Raw genomic sequence first — 23,310 nt, forward strand, 5'->3', positions numbered from 1 at the left:
GTACATGTATTTAAAACCTGCATCATCAAATCATTCATCAGCAATCTATGTTTCTATACATGAATAATGTGACCGACGCGTGACATTTAAACATACTCCGCTTATAATAACCGCAATGGTAAAGTGTTTGTTCCCAGGCTGTTGTGGTCAATATGCATATCCGTCCAACGCGCACTTTCGATCGCGATTTTTCTCGATACGGATTATTAAACAAATTGCGATCGTTTTGTGCGCTAGAGCTCGGCAAACTCAGTGCGGTTCGGCTAGTTGAACCGCGTAAGAGCGATGATTGATCACGATCGTAAGTCCCGGTATGCCACCGGCGCGAGAATGTGCGTCCATCTCTTTATCTGCACTATCCGGTATCTCAATAGCGGCGCGAAGGTTAGCCTGTACCTGAGCAAAGCTCGGCATTAATGCACGTCCTTGTGACCATGGGCTTGCAAGAGCGAGCGCCATGTCTTTAATATTTACAGCCTTTTCACATTCACAGCATCTGAATTTGCTCTAACGACACGGCTGCTGTCACGGCTTTTGGGTAAAAAAAAAGGTCGTGCTGCTGTACAGGCAGATAACACGGACACACCGCGGAGTTGACGCGAGAAGGAAAGGAAGCCTTTTACAACTTTCACTAACATCGGTTAAGGTACAACACGTTACTTCTCTAACTGGTATTGTCATTTGTAGTCAACCCGAGGTTATTTATCTTTTTTCACCGAGACGACGATTAATAAGGGTACGTCCGATGTTTCCCTACCTCTCGTGCACGGATTAACACGGGTGTGAAAGTAAATACCACGCACCTTGTTACCGCCTGGATCCTTGGGTCCTCGCTGCTTACACCAGGGGACACAGCAGTGCGTCGGCATTTTCGCTATACGATGTGGGTTGATCTGCGGCTTGTGAATCCGCGCGGGCCTTGCGCATACAGTCTCCGCTTCCCATCGGGTAATGGCGGTTATGCCGGTCCTCGCCGTTACTAAGATGGCGGACCTAACTCTCAACTTGTGAACGAGATGGCGCTACGCATTACGCATATGGTCTATTTGAACAGGACCAATGTTGCAGTTTGGCCAGTGTTGCACTTTGCAGTTAAATTGTTTATATCAGAACCAGAGATAAGTTTAATGTTATCGTCCGCGTATATGAGGAATTTAGCAGTATCATCAATGTGCACCAGGTCATTTATCTATATATTGAAGAGCATCGAGCCTAGAGTACTTCCGTGAGGCCCACCGCTTGTTACAGGCAAAAAGGAAGACTGATCACTTCCTGAGAGGCAGATTGTTGCCGATTATTAAAATATGATTTAACGAGATTATGATTTAACGAGATATTGAGAAAGTTTATAACTCAAAATCTTGTGCTTACGAGAATCAAAAACTTTACTTAAATAACTGAAAAGTTCGAGAGTAAATATACATTTTTTGATATTTTGAAGCACATGTTTCTTAAGTGACAACAAAGCAGTGTCCTTCAATTTGCCTTTTCGGAAGCCAAACTGAGCTTCAGACAAAATATGTTTTACGTTAAAAAAACTCGATAGGTGGGAGAAGGTTACGTTTTCCAATCCTTTTGAAAAAACATGATTTACAGATATTGGCCTGTAGTTCGACACGGCATAATTATCACCACCTTTAAACACAACTGGTACTCTTGCCTTTTCATTTCCTCCGGGAAAACTCATGTTTCAAGTAACAAATTAACGCGTAAGCACAGGCGCAATCAAATGCAGTACCTGTCTCACTGGTTTTATCTGGGCATTGTTCACGTCTAATGCTTTGCTCTTATTCAAGTTCATGAAGGCTGTGCATATCTCCGTCTGACTGGCGGGCTCAAGGAAAACACTTTCGATGGGACTGCAGGATGAGGAAATTCAGGTAGTTCAGTCACTGGCACACCAGTAGCTAAAAGATTGCGGTTAAAATAGTAAGCGAGAACTTAACCAGACAGATCGCGGCTTTCAAAAAATAATCATTCAGGTGGTGCATTTTGCATTGTGACCTAAAAGTTATTAAGAATTTTCTAAACAGCGCCCGACCTTTTAGATCTGATGTCAGAAAACATCTTTTGGACATATGCTACCTTAGATCGTCTAAGCTCTTCAACTTATTTCTTGTTTTTTTTTATAACAAGAGTTGAGATTCAGGAGACTGATTCTTTAAGAATCCATGATGTAGCTTATACTTATGCATTATCACTCGCTTGAATTCAGACGTGATCCATGGTTTTCGGATTCGTTTTGATTGTTTGATGGCCTTAAAGGGAAAGTGCTTGGCGTATACTTCTGCGAAGACAGTGATAAACCTTCAGTACACATCATTGGCATTTTTTATGTTTAATAAAAAGGACCAGTCTTGTGCACTGATGTCGCAATTAAGAAATTCGAGGCTGTCATCTGATACACACTGAACCGTGTGAAACTGGCTTCAAGGGCGTCTATATATTGTTTTTTTTCTTGACAAGACATGAAGACAGGGCAGTGGTCGCTTAGGTCGCAAGTGATTGTTCTAGCATCAGAAACAATTGATTGAACATTTGTAATTAAGGGGTCAAGACAGGATGACGCAAACAATGTGACGCGAGTCGGCGATGTTATCAAATTTACAAAACCGGAGGACTGAAGTACGTTGGTGCAGTCACGTGCAATGGTGCTATCCTTAACATGTCTATATTAAAATCACCTCCACATATTAGTTGAAGTTTGTTCACGTCAGCATAATCTAAAGCGATTTTAAGGAAAGTTAAAAAATATGCAATGTTTCCGTTGGGCGGTCGGTACACTACTCCAATGATTTGGGAATAATCTTTTAACGTTAGCACTTCGTAGTTTTCATTCAATGCGCAAAATTCAGGTATTGTATAACATTTCCAGCATCAGCCAATAAAGCTAGCAACAACTCTTGCTCGTTTATTTGCACGATTAATAATGAAGTTGTACCCGAAAAGGTCTAGCATTCCCAACCGGCGTTGTACCAAGTTTAAGTTAGCATTAGGATATTGAAGTCGAAATAGAATTGCCCAAGAAAAACAGGACTTTCTTCATTTTTATTTTGGGCAGAACTTGCGTGTAGGTGTAAAACAGATAAAAACGGTTGAGATTGAAGTTTGAGACAGTCGGGAACAGTAAGGTCCTGGTATTTCATTTTAAAGTTGTATTTCTATTCTTGCGTGCTGTCAGAGTTACTAGAGCTTGTGTTTGCGCTGTCAGGGTCACCAGAGCTAATCTTCGCGCTGTCAGGGTCACCAAAGCTTACCTTCACTAGGTCTCTATCCTCTGATATATGCATTATCTCAGAGTTTTCGCTTCTCCTTGCAAAGATTTTACCGTCGTTGGTCCAAAGCGACTTCCATTTGCATTCATATTTCCTTTTTACGGCCATTCCAAGAAGTTTCTGTTCTGCACCACGAAGATACTCATTGACATAAATTAGTGTGTTGACATCAAGTTCCAGGTCACTGTGGTCAAGTCCTACTTTCTTTTCTTTCTTCAGGCTTGCGTTTCGCTTTTCACGTGAGTTTAATTGAACAATAATTACCTTCTTGTCAGAATTTCGAGCTGGTACCCAATCACAGGCCTCAATGTGGGATTCACTGATGGGCTCCTTGATAGCGCTTCCTATCTTTGAAAGAATGTCGGTAATGTTTTCTTGTTCTGTTTCAATGATGCCCTGGATTTCGAGATTGGCATTACACGAGTACTGTTCCATATGAAGCAGTCTTTTTTCGAAGTCTGCCATCTTGTTTTCTAGTGTTTGACATTTGGAAGTACGCAAGACACTTCCTTCTTGTTTTGCATTTTTCAGCCACTCAGGTTCTATTTTCTTTTTAAGATACTCGATTTGCGAATGCGCAAACTCAAGGCTTTGCGTCATGTTGCGCTTTTCACTGCGCAGCTCACGGATTTTATTCCTTGGGTCCCTTTCCACAGAGTCCCAATAATTTCATTTCTTGTCTAAATTCCTCTTTGGACTTCGCTAAGTCAGCCTTTAATTGCTCTTTCTGCTTTGCAACATCCTTTGACATGTTTGATAATGCAATACAGACTGAGCTCCGATAGCCGAATTAACACGCACCAGAAACTTGGCAGCAGCGAAGACAGGAATGCAAAAACTAGGAAATTCAGAAACACACTGACCCTAACCTGCGGCAAAGAAAGGAGAAGGTTCTTAGGCAATGTCAGCTGTACGTCGCCGCCACTGCCAAGTGAGAGCAGCAGCAGTGGTGGATTTCTTATGTAGTCCGGTTGCCTGCTCATTAGCAGTGATCGTAGCGGGTTGACGGTCATGCCATAGAGAAAGAAAAAATAAAGAGAGGACACTCCGCAGAAAGTACATCAGGACTACGCAAGCGTCTAGTATTCTCACCGAACGCCAGAGGACGCACACGCGAAAATAAATGTTCTCATACTAAAGCACACAAACTTCTTGTTGCTAAATAAGTATGTTATTCATAAACGCCACTGTTTTGACATATATATGAAGACGCAATTTATTGAAAAACGCTAATGTCATCTCCACGTGATTGTGGGCGTCGGCTGCGCCGGTGTTGCTGCATATAGAAAGAATCTTCGGTCTCTGGTGTGCAAATTGTCAATTTTAAATGTTAGAAAGTGCTTTGCACAAACGTGTAGTACCTTCTCCGAAGAGGCAGAACACTGCAGTGCAGTTTTCTGAAATGATTTTCATTACGTTGAAAACATATTACAGTCGATATCTTGTGTGCATTTTCTTTAATCTTAAGTATTTTATGGGTGAACGGTGGGTATTTTGTGCAGGTAGGTTGATCGCTATGTGCGCTTCAGCTCAAGTCACACATTGATAGCAAGACCACTTCGGATGTTGGAATGTTTCCTGGTGGATTATAAACATCGTTGTAAGCATCATACTGCAATGTGGGCACGTCTCATCTCATTTTCATTCTCATGGTCGAGCTTTGCGTCGACCTCGTAATTCTTCATTTAACTTTTTGTAATAATCCTCAAACTTGCAGCCTATGGTGGTGCACTGGAGGTTGTCCCCTATTATTACTCACTGCTTATGAGACTGAACACAGTATGCACCGCCTTCGTCAGAAGTAAAGAGCCCACAGAGTTTGCTTCTCAACCGTGAAAAAGCGTTTTTGTAGCATTACTTAAGGTCTTAACTTTTAGGAGGTATGAAAACTACAGTTTCCCAGGTGGTCGAAATTATTCCGGAGCCCTCAACTACGGCACCTATTTCTTCCTTTCTTCTTTCACTCCCTCCTTTACCCCTTCCCTTAGGGCGCGGTTCAGGTGTCCAACGATATATAAGACAGATACTGCGCCATTTCATTTCCCCCAAAACCAATTTTATTATTATTATTATTATTATTATTAATATTATTATTATTATTTCGCCTTCATGATATTTGCATTACTGAAAATGACTGTCAAGCCACACATTACTCTGAACTTGTGATAATGTAGTACATAAGAGAGGCAAATGCCCTGCCGACGTTGTAGCACCATTTATTTTTCACTTTGTGCGCCAGTTGCAAAGCATTACCACTTGAGGACATCCAGCTTGTTTTTTTTTTTCTGCAAGCATTTGCGATGTGTTGACTACATGTTTTTTTTTCTCTTGATGTGTTGACTACCTGTCTTTTGTCCTCTCTGTTAATACTCTCAGATTTGTCTATATTAAGAATAACGGCCTGAGGGGCGCATTGGTGCATGATGAAATGAATGGCGGATCAGCCCGAAGAAAGCCCTGTGCGAAAAGAGGCACGGCAAGAATTTCGCATCCTGTGCCGTCGGAGTGGTGTATGAACTCCCACTGACATGTGGAAGGGTCTATATAGGCCAGACGGGTCGCTGCATTAACGACAGTGCACGGGAGCATGAGAAATCGCTAGAAAACGGATGCGGGTCGAATTTTCCTCCTCATTGTAAAGAATGCAAGTGTGAGCCAAGGCTTAACGGAATAAGGATTCTGGGCAGGAATCGCGATCACGCGGCACGTGAAATACTTGAGGCTTTTAGGATTAAAAAGAAGGGAAGCACTTGTGTTAGCGACTCTTCGATATCCCTCTGTAGAAATGAAGTTTCATTTCTTGATAGTTTTTTGCGACATGATGTTGAGTGCTACTTTTCAGCCTTCTGTTTCTAGCGGCCGTCGGTGGTGTGGTTTTTTTTCGGAGAATTTTTATTATTGGGTTTATCTTTTTAGTGTTTGTTGTTTTTCGGTTGCTGACTGCTTTTGCTTCATTTGTTTGACTGCTTTTGCTACGATTGTTATTTGTTATGTTTTTTATTGTCGGACTGCTTTTGCTTCTCATGTATGACTGTGCTATTGCTACGATTGTGTGACACTGCTTTTTCTAAGAGATGGCTCCTTCCTTTTAGTTTTTTTAATTCCTTTTATCAGAATCTTTTAGTTTTTCGGCAGGGGTTACATTTTCTTGTTCGTTTTCCAGATGTTGATGTTTTTTTTTCCACGTGCTGGGTTCGGAGCGATAATGCGATGTCACATGCTTGAGCTAAATATTTAAATATGCCACCTTTCCGCGCAATAAACAGTTGGTAGTGTGCGCATGTGCTGTCTTTTTCTTGTTAGTGTCCTTGTTAGCGCCGCCGTCCATTTCACATATATTAAGGAACGGGGTTATATTTCTATCTAACCTTTCTTTACCATGGTGGCCTCGGTTTGTGCCCAGCCTTTATGTGCTCATTCTTTAAATTTCCCTGGAATAAACAGTTTCCACGACACTCTATCTGTTTATTAACTACTGCATGTTTAATGACCACTTGCTCCGAACTCTGCCTTATGTTGGAGGTATCACCGAAACCATCGCCCGAATCCTGAGAAAAGGGGATCTCCAGGTTGCGCACAAGCCCACAAACACTGTTGCGTTTTGCCCACCTGTTCCCAAAGACCGGCCACGAAAAGAAAGAGCCCATTGCATTATTTGCAAATTGCTTGCGCCGACTTCGACGCAAGCTATATCGGCGAAACCAAAAATATCAAAGAATTCGGCAGAATAAAAACGACGTCCGCAACTTCGCAAGAGAGCGCAATCCTGTTGCCGAACATTCCGAAGACTCAGACCACAAATTCAACTTCGACGAAATCAGGATCCTTGGAACCGAAACAAATTGCCAGAAAAGGCTCCTACTCAAATCCTGCCACATCCAAACTACCCCGAACAACATCAGCCGCTCAAAAGGAAACCTGCCCTGCCCCAGTTGCACTTCAAGAAACAAGGCGCTACAAACCACATGACGCAAGACAGGACGATACAGGTGCCTGTATCGTCGTCCTGTCTTGCCTCGTGTGGTTTGTAGCGCCTTATTTCTTGAGGTGTAACATGCGTATCAAACTAGCCCAGCAAAAAGCGTTACTGCCCCCTCCCCCCCCCCCCCCCCCCCCCCCCCCGTATATGCCCACGCACTTCGCTGTGCAACTCAAACAATAAAATTTGCTACTGACCGCCTCCCCACAGTGCGACAACGTGACTCACAGCCTTAACCCCCCCCCCCCCCTCCTCCCCATCCCCCACGCCTTTCGCATCACAGCTTTCGTTCTTTTGACGTCCTGCTCCCCTCCACGCACACCTAAATACGCTAGCTACTGCCCCCAGTCACCCCTGATGAAGGAGCCGAGCCGGCTTCGAAACGTCGGGTTTAAAATAAGTTTTTTGGTTGGAGATGTGCCACTACGGGACCTGTTTCTTCCTTTCTTCTTTCACTCCCTCCTTTATCCCTTCCCTTACGGCGTGGTTCAAGTGTCCAACGATATATGAGACAGATACTACGCCATTTCCTTTCCCCCGAAACCAATTATTATTATTAATTATTATTGGTTGGAGATGCGCAGTTTATTACAAGTCTTCAAGCCCAACCAGACAAGCAAATCTGTCAAAATCTTTAGTTTTCAATCTCTCTCGTGCATATAATACAGTAGCAAGTATTTAGGCATTCATCACACGCATTATCTTTCATCGGCCATGAATGTTAACGCCATTTGTGCCGAAGTTTCCTGGACTCTAACGTTTTTGAGCCGGAGCTTGCAGAATTCGCCTAATAAAACTTGCTTATCTGATACTTGTTGACTGCCGGCTGAATTCTGCGTCATGAACGTACTCGTGACCACAGCCTCCATTCTATCAGAACACATGTAAACTTGAAATCTCTCCCGAGCTATTACATATTCGCCGTTCCATCGCTCATACATGCCTGTTTCACAAATAATCTTACAGCGCCCGGCCCTTACCACTTCAAGCCCCTTCACGTATTTCACTCCTATCATGTAGTCAAAACAGCATCAGACGCATACATGGAAGAACCCTGCCTTTTAAGGGGACAGTGTAAGCCCTGTCTTTCCCGTGTATATTAGGCCATATTTTGGTGCAGCTATCTCTTTATGATTTTTATCTTTGCTTCATGCTCTTTCGACTGAACCAAAACTGTGCAACACAACTGAAATATTAAGCATTTATGATTATTTACTCTCGACACCTAGTTTTAAGGCCATTTCTGGCGTTTTTTTTATCGCTATTAAATAAAAACATCATTGCAAATGAATACTTTTCGTTCCGTATATTTCATTATGTTCTTGTGTCGTTTTGAAGATCATGGTAATTTTGTAAGAGACAACCTTATTTTGAGTAAAATACTTTTAAAGCATAAAGCAACTATTCTCTTTACTCACACATGCTAACCAATTTATTCGATTCGCACAACCTCCGCAGCCATTACTGAATTTATCTGCGCTTTTTTGCCAGTAGATTGGCGTCTTAGGCTGGTTTTGTCACTTGCAGTGCTACAGCAGAGGAAACCTAACGCCGGTCGACTTCTCTATGTTAGCAGAGAGTGTTACTCTTCAAGTTAACCGGAATACATCTAGAATTTTGTATCTATTTATGTTGCCGCCATTAAATGTCGTGAGAGCATTTCCTGTGAACACTTTTAGTGCCTCTGGAATAGAAGCATTTTTTTAGAGCTTTCTCTCAGATATGACAAAGGCGGACTAAAATGCTTGGCCAGATGCGCGGGAAAAAACATGGAAAGAATTAATCTGCTGCGCCTTGAGTGGCGCTTAGCTCCGGCGGGTCGGGAAGCTCCGCTCAAAGAGGGGCGTCGGCGAAGGAGCGCCTACCTTCCAGCGTGCAAAAAGTGACGAGAGGTGAGGGGAAGGCGTGAAGACGCTGAAATTCAAATTTTAACTACAGATAACTCAGTTTCTACAAAGCGCATTTGAAAAACCCTTGTGGACACTATTCGTGAAGCGGCGTGCTTCAATATCCCAGGCATCCCGCAACTTTATTAGAGCCCCCTTCACAGCCCCTATAAACACGGAGCCTAAGAGTCCAACAGACGTTAGATCCAACTTGCTGCGGCAATTTTATTTGGGCATTGTCAAGAAGAACACAACATGTGGAAACCTGTTTCCCCCCTCCATTTCGATGCGGCCCATCTTCATCGTCGGCCGTCGGGGTCGGGACAGCAGCTGTTGGGCGAGGAGGGAAGTCTCCCTCATGGGGGAAAGGTAACGGCGACGGGAGCGCCACCTCGTAGGTTACGCGGAATTCTGCGGGACCGGACAGAGTCTCTTCGGGATCCGGCCAGCGTTACGAGCGGTTGTAGCCGCACGCTCTCGTCACCTTCCGCGGCAGGCGCACGGGGATCCGTTGTGCCTTGCCGCTGGACTTCTGGTTCCAGGCAGAGAAGCGAGCGCAGCAAACGCGCGCTCTGGTCGCCTTCCCCAGCAAATGCTAGAGAATGGTCTTGTCCCAAGAATGCGGCGTGTACGGGAAAACCCGGCCGTCATTATCGGCGCATACAAAAGTTCGCCGCCGATACCTCCGAAGTCGCGCCCCTGCCCCAGCCGGTAAGTCGGAAGTCCTTCTTGCGTAGCTTTCTATTTCCGAGGAATTCCCCGTTGATGCTCTGTAGCTAGCTGGCCCGCTCTGTGTATTAATTGCAACTGTAATAAATAGCATATGAGAGTTAACGCTTTGTCGTCCCTTCCCTTTGTCCCTCGAGCACGAACCCCACCAGGGTTAGCGAGCGGGAACGCTGCATCCGCGGAGTGGGAGGGCGGCGGGGAGGCGGAAGGCTGTCCCTCGCCAGATATTTCCACCAACGCTAGTAAGAATTTCATACCTATATCAAGCCTTTGTGTGTATTACATTTGCGTTGTACGCGACAAACTGAAATATAGCAGATAAACCGAAGAACCAATTCTTGGCTTCAAATCCTTCGCCATAGCTTAACTACGCTCTTTAATTGTCGAGAACCTCTAGGTATAAATATTCTGACCTTAACTCTCCTGGAATTCAAATCCTTCCTACACAAATTTTAACCTTTCTTTTGCAAATCAAGGCGCCTTGTGCTTTATCTCTTTGCATTAATTTCATTCTAATGTGGGCATGCGCCTCGGGATATACACATGTGAAAACTATTGCTACTTAATAATTTGTTTTTCGGTGAAAACAATCCAGAGTGACCATTGTGCATTTCTTTACTCAGGTGTGTATGTTTTGTAAAGCTGTCTTGTAACAAAAAAAGGAAAAGAGAGAAAAAACAAAAACTGGCGTCATCATTTCCTTATTATTATTATTATCACCGCACAGATGGTGCGTGCATCGCTCATGTGCTGCTGTTTATAAAGGGGGTCGAGGGTTCCTCAAGCTGCTCGCGTACAGTTTTTTTTCCTCGCGTTCTCCTAATATCGTACGGAAAGGAAACAAATGAATCCAACTGAAGTGGGTATTCAGCCAGAAGCAGCCTTTTTCTCTCCTATTACACTGAACTGCAGTATATGACAGGAAGTTTCAGCTAGTGAGCTTTTGAAGCATGACAGTATGACACCTTTTTTGGTGCATAAGCACTAGTCCAATGTGTACAAAACACGAGCAAACTTGTCCGTTTTCGCGTTGTTTGTTCCCAGCTAGCTTAGCGCGAGCGCTCCGTTCCGCGGCACTTCCCGCTCATCGTTGTCTTCTACGCATATCACTAATGTGGTGGTTCTTTTATCTTTATGCGAGATTTATTGCCTCAGGGCATCAATGGCGAAGGTGTGATGAAAGATGCAGTAATTAAAGAAATGGAAGAAGGTAAGCTGATTTTATGAAATCCAGTAGTGAGCGATGGTATGGTCCCTGCGTCTTCAACATATAAAGCACGGTTGCTCAGTGAAAGTCTCGCTATATACCTTCAGGTACCGGATTCTTGTAGGCTTGAGAGCTGGGCAGTGCCACAATTACAGGTGAATGTCGGCTTCAATGTCCTCGCATTTACATATCGGACACTCATTCCGAAGAAAGAAATCTCGATACTGAGGCCGCTTCCGAGTGATGGCTGGTGTGAGGGCAACCCCGACCCGGATCCTCCTAAGCGCAACCTGCCCTGCACCGGTAAGACCGCGGGGGAGGGTTACCGCACACGGAGGGATGAGAACACGTGTGCGGCACCGGTGGAGTTCCTTTCTTGATGAAAGGAGGGTAAAGTTGTCCAAATGAAGGAACCGAGGCGATGATGAGCCTGGAGTCACGAGGCGGGTCGCTAAATCTGCCTGGCTTTTAGAGGTCGGCACATCCCGTGGGATAGGTACGCACGTGGGATACGCACGAACTCCCGCAGGATGGTAGCATCCAATACCTTGACGTGTGCCTTAATTTCCATGAAAAGCACGTGTGCCGGCAGTATAAGCCACGGTCGAAAAAAACAAATCCTTAACTATCATTCGGCTCATTCCAAGCTCGTAAAAAGAGCTTTTGCAAAAAATTGCATCCGCTCTGCCCTGAACAAGTCTTGCGAACATCAAGTTCGTGACCGCGTTGGTGCCCAGCTAAGGCGTCTGCAGAAGGCTGCTTTCCCAAAAGAAATCGTAGCCTCGGTAGTGGAATATCTGATTCATGAGGAATCGTGGGCAGCGCAGGCTAGAAGAAAAATCACGCCCGCAACATCGGCCTGTCGTGGTGCCATACTGGCATCAGTTCTCACATAGCATCAAAAAGGTCGGCGACAAGTGTGGAGCACGTGTGGTGTTTTCGGTCCCGGAAAAACTGAGGCAGATGTGCTGCCGTGTAAATGACAACAAGAAGAGGCCAGCCTGCAGAATAAAGCACACCAAACCCTTTGTTAAATGTGAGGTTGGCGTGGTGTATAGAATTCCCCTCGCCTGCGGGAGAAGTTACATCGGCCAAACTGGGCGCTGTCTCAACGAGCGCTTGCTAGAGCACCGCCGGAATATTAATTCGGTAAATTGCGGGGGCCATTTAGCTGCCCACATTCGTCGTTGCTTGCACAAGCCGGCATGCAAAGCTTTTTTGAAGTACACGTGTACTGCGCAAGTTCGACACACAGCGAAGCCGGGAAATTTTCGAAGCCCTGTGTATCTTGATTGAAAAAGATAAATGTGCCAGTGCCCCATCTGCCGCGCTCGGAAAAAAGGAAATTGATTATTTACATCAAAATGTGATTGCAGGTTCAGGCAGGTAAAAAGAAAAATGATTTAAAATATGTCAGCGATGTGCTCTTGCACGCTGTTGGTAGGATTTTCTTTTGTTTAGTTTTAATGCATTCGTCATTTGTGGTCCGGCGTGTGTAGATACCTTTGAATGGTTGGTGGCGATAGCGGCGCCTTTCTGCATATAAAAGTCCCGCAAGTCTGCAATAAATTTAAGTTGAAATCCGGCGTTCGTGTTGTCTTCTCCCTTTTTCCTTGTCTCTTGCGCTGGTACCATGTTCCATAATAATTTGTGCCCGAAGGTCCCTAGGACCAGCCTTCTGCAACTTCTGCTTTACGGTCTGAACGGCACGTTCTGCAGCGCCATTAGACGCTGGATGGTACATCGGTACCAGCATCTGTCTCACCCCATTCTTCTTCAAGAATGTTGCATACAGGTCACTAATAAACGCTGGACCATTGTCGGACACCACAATGTCGGGTAACCCCTGGTTCGCGAACATGACTCTCAGGCCCGAAGTGGTGGCTTAATTCTGCAGATGGCGAAGAACCTGGGAACACCTCAATCCATTTAGAAAATGCATCCACTGCAATAAAAAAAAATAAGTGTTCCGGTATGGCCCATCATAGTCCGCATGAAGTCTTGACCAGGGTCTGTCCGGGAACGGCCAGGGCATGACGGGTATTGGCCGTGACGCTCGCTGCTCCTCCTGGCACCTGGGGCACCTCTGGACGGCAGCAACGATATCGTCAATCATTGCAGGCCACCATACGTGGCTTCACGCTACAGCTTTCATCTTGGATATCCCTGGATGGCCCTCATGAAGCAGCCTCAAGACGTCACCCTGGGGTGACGCAGGGACCAGCACACGGTTGCCCCAGAGCACGCTGTTCCCTTGCACACTCATCTCAGAGAACCGTGTTTCATACGGTTTCCCCTCAGGTCCCATGTCCAGCTGGCGGCCAGTCCACAAGGCTTCCCTCACTCGCGAAACCACTGGATCCCGGGCAGGGGCGTCAGCAACAGCAGCTGACGACAGCGTTCACGGGTATACTCCCACCAGCATGAAGACGTCAGCAGGGCAGTCCATGGGAAATTCTGTTGTGGTAAGTGGCAGGCGACTCAGTCCGTCCGCATGTGCTATGTGGCTACCAGACCTGTAGCTTAGTGTATATCGGTACCCAGCCAACAGCACGGCCATCGTAGCACCCTGGGAGAGCAGGACTCTGGGACAGGTCTGTCTGCTGCGGGCAAACCTAGTATTGGCTTGTCGTCAGTGACGGCTTCGAAGGTCGACCCCACAAGTACTGTCTGAACTTTGTGACCCCAAACAAGAGCGCTAACGCTTCCTCCTCCAACTGGCTGTAGTTCTTTTCTGCAGCCGCCAGACTTCGAGACGCAAAAGCAATGGGACGCTCTTCCCCCGACGTCTCGCGCTGTGCCAAGACTGCCCCCAGCCCTTAAGGTGACGCATCTGTGATCAGCACAGTCGGCCTTGCAGGGTCAAAATGGGCTAAAACTCGAGCGGACGTAAGCAGCTTTTTGCTTTTCCAGAAAGCTTGCTCCTCCTCAGACGTCCAGCACCTCCGGGCCCCTGCCCTCCAGCAAGCGGTTCAGGGGGTGCAACACACTAGAATGATTTGGCATGAACCGTCTATAACAGTTGATCAGGCCCAAGTAGCTCTGCAGCTCCTAATTCCGAGGCACTGGTGCTGCCAACACGGCTTCGGTCTTGGTTGGGTTCGGTTGAAGACCGGCTGCACTGATGACGTGCCCCAGATACTCCACCTTAGGTACCAGGAACTCGCATTTAGAAAGCTTCAGCTGCAGCCCGGCTCGCCTGAATCGCTTCATGACTCGGTACACATTAGCCCAATGGTCGCTGTCGTTGGCGCCGGTCACCAGTATATTGTCAAAGTATACCGTGACATCGTCAAGATTGTGCAGATTGTTCTCCATCTCGCGTTGAAATAAAGCCGGGGCTGACGACACCCCAAACGGAAGTACGGTGAATTGGTACAAGCCCTTCGGGGTGTTGATGGTGACTAATTCTTGAGAGTTCGTGCAGCTTAACCTGCTCGTACGCACCTCTCAGGTCGAGCTTTGTAAACTTAGCGCACCCCGTTAGCCTTGCAAACAGCTCCTCCATGTGAGGGATTGGGTACGACACCAGCACCATCAGGGGGTTTACTGTCATCTTGAAGTCGCCGCACAGGCGAACGCTGCCATCCCGCTTTACTACGGGAACGATTGGCGCGGCCCATTAGGACGTCTTTACAGGGTGGATTACTCCCTCACTCTCCATCATCTGCATCCCCTCGGCAACTCTGTCTCTTAGCGCGAACGGGACGACCCGCGGCTTAAAAAGCCTTGTCTTAGCACCCTCTTGCGCGGTAGACTGGGCGGTCACGCCATCAAGGGTGCCCAGTCCCTCCGAGAATACTTTTTGGAATTGACTCGCCACTTCTTGCACGGACGTCACCGAATTGACTGTTTCTGGCTTGCCATTTCCGAGCTGGAATTCGTTCATCCAACTTCCGAACAGCGTTGGGCACGAGCCGTTCACGACGAACAAAGGCAGCGCACATTCGCTCTCAGCAAACTTCACGGTTGCCACGAACTTGCCTACCACCGGCTTCGTGTCGCCAAAAAAATCCTCTGAGCTGGACCTGCGATGTCTCCAGTCTCACCGAGGGAAACAGCTGCGTAAACTTCCTCTCGCTGATAGTTCACACACTGGCGCCGGTATCAAGCTCCATGTCCAAAGTCACCCCCTCGATGGAAACTACAACACGTATTGGCTCTGACCCGTCCGCTTGAAGCATCCATAGGTTGTATGCTGGCTCCTTCTCCGGCCTGTATTCCGTCGCCGCCAGCTCATCGTGCAGGTTGTGGACAGGTTTCGGTCCATTCCGGAACCTCGTTTTTGCAGTCTTTGACGTGCTTGACCGGCATACTCTGGCATCTAGGATCACCAAGTTCTTTTGGCCAGGTGTTCAGAGTGACGTTAAGCGCTTTGTTTGCTCATGTGACGTATGCTAGCGCACAGTTCCGAAGGGAAGAGTTGCTTCCGTACCTCTGGGCAAGATGCCAGCCATCGATCTACCGTTTCAGAGAGTGGCTATTGACATTTTGGGGCCAATCTCTCCAGTATCCGCCAAAGGCAATAGATATGTGCTTACTCTGGTTGACGTGGCCACTCGTTATCCTGACGCTGTTCCACTGAGAACTATTGACAGTATCCAAGTGGCGGAGGGTCTTGTGGAAATGTTTTCGTGTTATGGGTTCCCGAGGAAAGTTTTGAGCGACCGGGACCCGAACTTCACTTCGGAACTAATGAAGGGGGTTAACCGCCTTTTCTCAGTAAGGCAGTTACCGACGACGCCTCACTATCCCATGTGTAATGGGCTTGTAGAGCGGTTCAACGGCACCCGCAAAAATATGATAAAGAAAATGTGCCAGGAGAGACCGACTAATTGGGATAGATATCTCCCAGCTCTTTTGTTCGCTTACCGCGAAGTACCACAAACGAGTCTTGGTTTCTCGCCCTTCGAGATGTTGTATGGGAGAACCGATAGAGGTCCACTTACAATAATACTCATGGAGCTGTGGGCTAATAAGGAGATTGCATCAGATCTCAAGACAACCTACACATACGTCCTTGAGTTGCGGGACAAGTTGGAAGAAACATGCAGGCTTGCACATCAAGGCCTGGAAAGGGCGCGCGAACGCTATAAGGGCTACTATGACAAGAAAGCCACTCACAGGAATCTGAATCCGGACGACAAGGTTCTCATCTTGCTACCCACGAATCATAATGAGTTAATAATGCAGTGGAAGGGCCCGTACCTTGCGACGCAGAAGAAAAAGGTCTTGGATTATGAGTTATTGATAGATGACACTAAGAACGTTTTTCATGTAAATATGTTGAAGAAATACGAAGAAAGGGGCCCCGTACGGTACGCCCCCAAGGTAGCATGTGCGGTAGGGGCCGAGGAGACAGGTGATATTTCCGAGGTGCCCACGTGAGTGGGAAGAAAAATGCAGTAGGGGATGAGGTACTAATGAAGCCCAATGTAAATGAAGACAGACGATCACAACTCTACTCCAAATCAAGAGGTAGATGTTTTCGGATAGGCCAGGCAAAACGGAGGTAATATGTTACAAATTAGGCCTGTATACAAGTAGAGCCAACTTAACACCTCTAGGTATCTCTGGAATGTATCTTGTTGTTGCTGTGTTATTGTATCTCTGCGATTTATCTTGTTGGTGTTGCTGCTGTTGGTGCTATGTGATTATAAAAGGGATTGTGTTGTGGACACCAACACGTTTATTAAGGGCTCTGTGCGGACAACGGCAGTGGTGTGTTAGCATTCTTAAAACGCAGTTTGGTGTGCTAAGTTAGTGGTGTGCTCTTGGGGTGTGCTGGACATCTGCGGTGTGTTACGTGCTGGGTCCAGAATCGTCAGAGAAGATAGTCAGTTGGCTGGATGGCTTGAAGACGAGTATGACGTGAGGAGTTTTTCATGGAAAACTCTTGAGAGAGGGGGGGGGGGGCTTGTCACATAATAAAGAGTCTAAAATAAAATTATGAAGGAAAGAGGTGTGAAGAAGATGACGTGGATTAACCAAAGAATAAAGAAGAAGAAGCATTCGGTGGGGTGGAGAGAGGCGATTGGTGGAAAATAGAAGACGGAGAAGACGAATACAAGGCTTACCTGGCCTAACGCCAAGGCAATAAAAGGGCGAGAGAGAGAGCGAGGCACGGGGGGAAAGAACAGAGAAGCGTATATGGTAAAAGAATGCAGCGCGAAAAAAACAAGGACAAACAGAAGTGGACAGGACAGGGCGCTGTAGGCTCCGGAGGGTCAGGAACGCCTCGGCTGGAAGAAAGCGACGCCGGCTACTGCTCCGGTGAGCTCGCGTTCTACGGCTTCGCATCGTGGACCTCCTGCCGTGCCTGAGCCCGTTCCGGGGAGTCAACGGAGGACGCTACCACCTGCTACGGCCAGGGGTGTCTCCAGCGCTGTGACAATGTTTGTCAACTGCGAATAAGAGCATGAATATGGGCAGAGGCTATATAAAAGCTCTTCCTTGAATAAATCCTGTTGAAAGTGCAGTGCTCGTCCTGTTCTCTTACTCGTCCGTGTTGCCATTTTGCGCTCTCATGTTTTTCACGAATACGCAACAAGCCCAGCTGCAAGTACTTCTTAATAAACATATAATTTTAATGTAACACAGCTTGCTTCCATTTTATCAAATTGAAAGGCATCTGCTCAGTCGCTGAGTTCATATGCCATGCATGGAGCTGTAAGCTGTTCTGAGAGCCATACCTTACGGCAATGTTTTTTTTTGCGTGTGCTTGTCGAGAGAGGGTGTGCGTTTGTTTGGAAGAAAATGGTTTCAAATAATGGTCAAATTCCTGGCCAACAGTCGGCGCTAGGGGATATACCACACGGTTCAATTATTGCTCGAAAATAATTTCCAAGTCCGCGTCATGCAACGAGCTATTAACAAAAATAAAGATATATGTGAACACACAGCGGTATATCAATGCCCCGCAGAAAAACAAAATGTGCGGACTTTCAGGCATTATTAGGCGATAGTAAAAGATACCGAATAGCCAACATATATTCATATTCTGTAAACCGCTAACTCAGTTTTTAAACCTATTCACCGCGGACTGTCTATCGGAAATTACATCATACATATATGCCAGCATTAAATCAAGGGGCCAAAATCTTCAATGGACGATTTCACGTAGCGCTGCAGTTACACAAGCACAAAGCTGCGGCGGCGCCTGAAACGGGATGCTGTTCCGTGCGTGTTCGCGGGTTACCCAAGCTACATGCAGCCACAACAGCCACAAAAAAGACGTAAGTTGGAGCGATTGACGCAGAATTCTACTCCAAACCAAGAAAGGGCATCAAATTTATCGAGCGGCGCTGATGAAGCTGCTGGTTCAGCCTGATTCATGCACCCTTGTTAGGAGATGAAGAAGCAATTCCTAAAGGTGCAGGATATGAGGAACCAAGTGCTCAAGATGCAGTCCGTGAATTACAGCAGTCTAGTGAGGCACTTGATTGCGCAACGCAAACTGCCGATGACCTTCCGCGCAAGCAGTCGAATTCAAGGAGTATAAACCGAATGAGAGTGCAATTGTTCAGGAAAGCAGATGCTATCGGGAGACTGCAGCGAGAAAGCAGCGGCCTAAAAAAGAAGCTCAGTGGTTTTGAAAACCTCTCTCCACTCGGCGTTTAGAAAGGGCTTGGACAAGGTCGGCACAGCCCAGTTCTGCTTATAAGACTGTCTAGCGGAGCAGATCGCCAATGCGTCAAGGCAACGGCCCGTGTGGTCTCCAGACTTTGTCCGGGAATGTGTAGTTTTGTACTACTTGTCCACTAAGGCATACCGTTACATACGCAACAGAGGACTGTTGAAATTGCCTTCAAAAAACACGCTACTTCGCTATGTTGGCCAATCCGACAGTGCAAGTGGGATCACACCATTAATGAAAGAACGACTAAAGCAAGAGGTGGGGCAGCTGAAAGAGCAAGCGCGGTTTTCCTCAATTATTGTGGATTAAATGGCTATAAGCTCCAAATACATCTACGATCATAAAATGGACTGCTTTTTTGTTCAGGAAACTGTGATAGAAAACGCTGGGACAGGAGAGAATGTAAACAACATCGTGCTTACCAACAAGGTGCTCTCTTTCGTTGCAACAGGCCTGTCCACGTCGTACAAAATTCCTTGCGGCTTTTTCTTCACTAACCGATTAAGTGGCAAGCTCATGTATCAGCTGACAAAAGAAGTGATCGCTGAAGTTGAAAAGTGTGGCCTCTACGTCGTCGGGATTTTCACGGATAACCACAAGATTAATGTCACAATGATGCGCCACCTGGGCAATGGCTCCCTCAAGCCAGTGGTCAGTCATCCTTGTGGTCCAGAAAGAAGCCTATTCTTGTCCTTTGACCAGTGTCATATTATAAAAAACGTGCGAAGCCTTCTTCTGGACGGGGAAAAGACAGATGGCAGTCAGCCAATAACTAGAGAGTTTGTGAAGCAGCTCTATGCCCCTCAAAAAAAAAAAAACGAGATTGTGAAACCAGTTCGATTCCTGACACAGAAGCACATAGAGCCAACTAATTTTGAGAAGATGCATGTGGGCAGAGCAGTGCAGCTGCTTTCAGATGAAGTTATCTCGGCGCTTTCTTTTTTGAAAGAATACCCCAGTTACCACCCTCTGGCAGAACAGTCCAGGAACGCAGACGCAACAATATTGTTTATGAAGATGATGCAGAAGTGGTTTGCCATCCACAATGTGGCCCACCGAGCAGCACATGTGCATATGAGAAAGCCTGACCAGATGCACTTTTATTGCGCTACCTACGAACGCCTACAATGGCTGGAGAAGGAGTTCCCAGGCTACCTCGAAACTCTCTACAATGCCTGTAAAAAGCAGCGGGAAAAAGTTCCTTAGTGCTGAAACCTACGAAGCTATCTTGCTGACAATCAAATCTACGGTACTATGCATTATGTACCTTCTCGAGAGCGGCTTCTTTTATGTTTTAACGAGGAACTTCTCGAGCGACCCCGTCGAGCTCCTCTTCAGTTCCTTGCGGCAAATGGCTGGCGGAAACGACTGTCTGGATGCAAGAGCCGTGACATTTAGCCTGGAGAGGATCTTGCGGACTGACAGCCTGTGCCCATCCCAAGCTTCAAACGTTGAAAATGGACAGACTGTTTTGGGGTAGGTGCATGTTATTTGAGCTCCAGGACGAGTGCTGATAGTTGTGAACTGGTTGTCTCTTGTTCCAAAATAGAAAGCTTATCACATTCGAGGCCCTTGCACAACTAAGATTTCACGATGCTAGCAGCTACTAGTGTTGTAGCCTGCCTGCTGACTGGAACTTTTCACAGTTCAGAACACACGAGCACGCAAATCCTGCTGTGCCGATGGGCAATGTTTTTGCTTTAATGTGGCTGCTGCTTAGTAGTGGTGGTAACTGTTTTACATGTATTGCAGTATGCATCGTGCCTCCCTGAATGTGACGTCCTCCGAACTTGATGTTCCGGCTGAAGCAACAGCACAGGCAACCACGCATGATTCGACCGAGACGGCGCAAGTTGCCCCAGCCAGGTATATCTTGCATCAAATGTTTCTCAAGAGCTTACGCTTGGCTGGCTCGCTGGACTACTAGTGCTGTTCTTCTGCAGCCAACAGCGATTTGTCTAATGCATATATTTGGCTGATATGAATAGTGTGCATATTTTTGTTTCAGGTTCACAGGAACTGAAGATTTTGTGATGCACATTGACGAGCTCTTCACATCCCTGAAAGCGATGTCTCGTGAGGGCACACTCGTTCACCTACTCCACCCATGTGAAGTGCCACCAGAAAGCGATCATTTCGAGTTATGTCAAGGCTATAACAACTGAGTGGTATCAATGCCCAAAATTTGAAAATTTTGAGGGAATGCACCTTGAGTGGCGACATGATAAATGCCATAGTTGGTTTATGCATAAGCTATGTCTCTACATGCTGTCTAAAATTTGCCCTGCTGAACTTTTTATAGGTTAGTGCCAAAAGCTGTTTTTTTTGTGCTCTCACAAATGGGAATACATTGCAGGATGTCTAGCTCCATATACTAATATGGGTATGTTCTCTTTCAGTGCAGCGGCCCCCATCAACCATAGCAAATGCCAGCATCGCTTATATAGCAGGGTTCGTGGCGATAGCAGTTGAGAAGCGGAGAACTTGCAGCTTCTGCCCTCCCCTCCACCAGTCGGATGGACCCAGTCCCGTGCTGATGGGGCTTATTGACCTGCAATCAAGGGGTGGGCTAACATTCCGAAGGTCAGAAATTGTCACGGTCCTTGTGACAGTTGAAGAAGGCTGTTCACATTGCCCTGCCGCACATAAAAAAGAGCAACGTGCGTCAGCAGCTGGCTGAACTGTCATTGCCTCAACTAGAGCAGTGCCCCCCTTTCGTTTGCCCAGCAAGGGATGACCACGCCGCAAGCACACTGTCTGTAGTGTTTGATAAGTTCATGAGGCCACTCTTAGCCAACGTCGGCGCTACTGTGACAGACAGGGCTGCTTACCGCAAAAAGTTGGCCTGCAAGCCACTGCACATGAAAGTGCTCCGTGTAAGCACAATGTAAAAACGGATGCCGAACAATATGGCTCCGATTTTGTTTTTGTAAATAAAATGTAATTTATCCTCAAATGGTTTTATCTGCCCTCCTGCCAAGCTGTAGCTTCGGCGCTTTAAACCCTCTTTTTTGCTTGCCGCGCACGAAAGAAAAAAAACGAGACTAAATTCGCCTCAGTTCCAACCACACACAACGTAAAAAAACCTTATGCATTGCAGGCTTTTTTTATTTGGGGATACTGCTAGCCTCTTTCGAGGCTGTAGCAGGATTTGGGTATAATATGATACATTTGAACACGTCACAAAAGAGCCATCCACAAAAAGGAAGCCCAACATTTGAGTGGGACAATGCATTCAGTGGCATCTGAAGCGTTGAAAGCTAAATATATTACACGTGTGATGAACCAGTTTCTTAAAATGGCCCTGGGTCCACACTGGGCATGAGGAGATTGATGCACAGACTCCAGAATGATTTTGAAGTGATTTAATTAAAGCATCTGGCTCGATGCCGCTTACGGGACAGAAGCTGGGCTCGTCGTCGCCGGGGCTGAGTCAGTGTGGTGTGGCACGGGCTCGATGAATGGCTGGTTGTCTGCAGCGGCCGGGCTGGGAGTTCCTCGTGGCTGTGCTGCCCTCGTTCTCGGCTGGTCGTTGGATGAGCTGCCAGGCGTGGAGGCGCGTTGGCGAAGGTCGAACGTTAGCGACGGCTAGACCCCGGGCTCAGGTCAATGCGCAGCCCCAGTCTTCTGCCTCGCTCCGTCTCCGGCCCTCTCGTCCACTCGCCCCGATCGCTCTCCCCCTTCCTCCCGTCGGCTTCCGCTTTTAAAGCCTTTGCCTCTTTCTTCAGCCGTGGCCGCGCCTTTGTCCACTCCCCCGTGGCTCTCGAGGGGTGCATAATGACGGGGACACTCAAGCGTCGTTCGACAGGGCTGTCGACGGTTACCATATATGGTCATGTTTCTCCGCCACAACCAAATATGGTCATGTCTCTCCGCTGCGACCCGACGTCAGGACGGCGCGGCCAACCGTCTCCAGGAAAAGTCACTGACCGGCTCGCCGTGGCACCGGTGCATGTGCACGAATCGTCACACACGCATGTAAGAGCAAATCACATTTGTACCATTTCTAGAGTAAAACTGACAGAACTCCTTGATCTCTACATATCAAAAGTAATTTCAGGTTCTAAACTAATATGTAAAGGAACTGCAGAATTAAATTAACCCTCTATTTTCAACTGTAAAATGTTCCGTGTTTTGGAACCACGCACGGCTAGAGAAATAAAGAAAATTGCCTGCGTGTTGTGAAACGAACGCTCTCATGACGATCTGCCTCACCCCGGTCCTAAGTCTGCGTCATAATTTAAAAAAGAAATTGCCTAATTGCACCAGTCAGCTACTTGTGCTGTGCGTAAATTTTCTAGTGCGCGTCGCACACAGGCTGCGAAAACTGCGTTTTCGTTGTTGTTGATGCTAAGGGATATTCTGGGGAGGGGGATACTGGCCCCGACGTATGTTGGCCTCGTGGGCATCACTCTTGGGGGCCAGGGGATTGGGATGTGGGGGAGGGGAGGGGATTGAGGTGGTGGCACAGGACAGGGACAGCACTTCACAAGGACACCGCAGACAACACCTGGGGCACGTAAACCAAGAGCAGATGGAGAAGCACCAGGCACGCCGCAGCAGCCGACTCGCTGGGGAGGATGGCTCCCCGTCGGGGA

The 23,310-nt window shown here is 46.9% G+C and overlaps 1 protein-coding gene across 1 annotated transcript; it reads left to right on the forward strand.

The window, feature by feature from the left end:
• Nucleotides 1–19,883: 19,883 nt before the first annotated feature.
• On the forward strand, nucleotides 19,884–21,508 carry LOC144134570 (uncharacterized). The gene is made up of 4 exons (XM_077667468.1): nucleotides 19,884–20,188; nucleotides 20,465–20,578; nucleotides 20,721–20,788; nucleotides 21,112–21,508. Exons 1-4 carry the CDS (start codon nucleotides 19,884–19,886, stop codon nucleotides 21,390–21,392), a joined length of 768 nt encoding a protein of 255 aa, XP_077523594.1. The 3' UTR covers nucleotides 21,393–21,508.
• The last annotated feature ends 1,802 nt before the right edge of the window (nucleotides 21,509–23,310 follow it).

This window comes from Amblyomma americanum, chromosome 5, assembly GCF_052857255.1.
Source record: "Amblyomma americanum isolate KBUSLIRL-KWMA chromosome 5, ASM5285725v1, whole genome shotgun sequence".
Lineage (NCBI taxonomy): Eukaryota > Metazoa > Arthropoda > Arachnida > Ixodida > Ixodidae > Amblyomma > Amblyomma americanum.

Bases quoted from the DNA above. Each gene is read 5' to 3' on its own strand.
- LOC144134570 (XM_077667468.1), top strand. From the start codon at position 19,884: ATGCCTGTAAAAAGCAGCGGGAAAAAGTTCCTTAGTGCTGAAACCTAC. The intron at 20,189-20,464 runs GTAGGTGCATGT...CATGTATTGCAG, and splicing joins AATGGACAGACTGTTTTGGG to TATGCATCGTGCCTCCCTGA. The intron at 20,579-20,720 runs GTATATCTTGCA...TTTTTGTTTCAG, and splicing joins GCGCAAGTTGCCCCAGCCAG to GTTCACAGGAACTGAAGATT.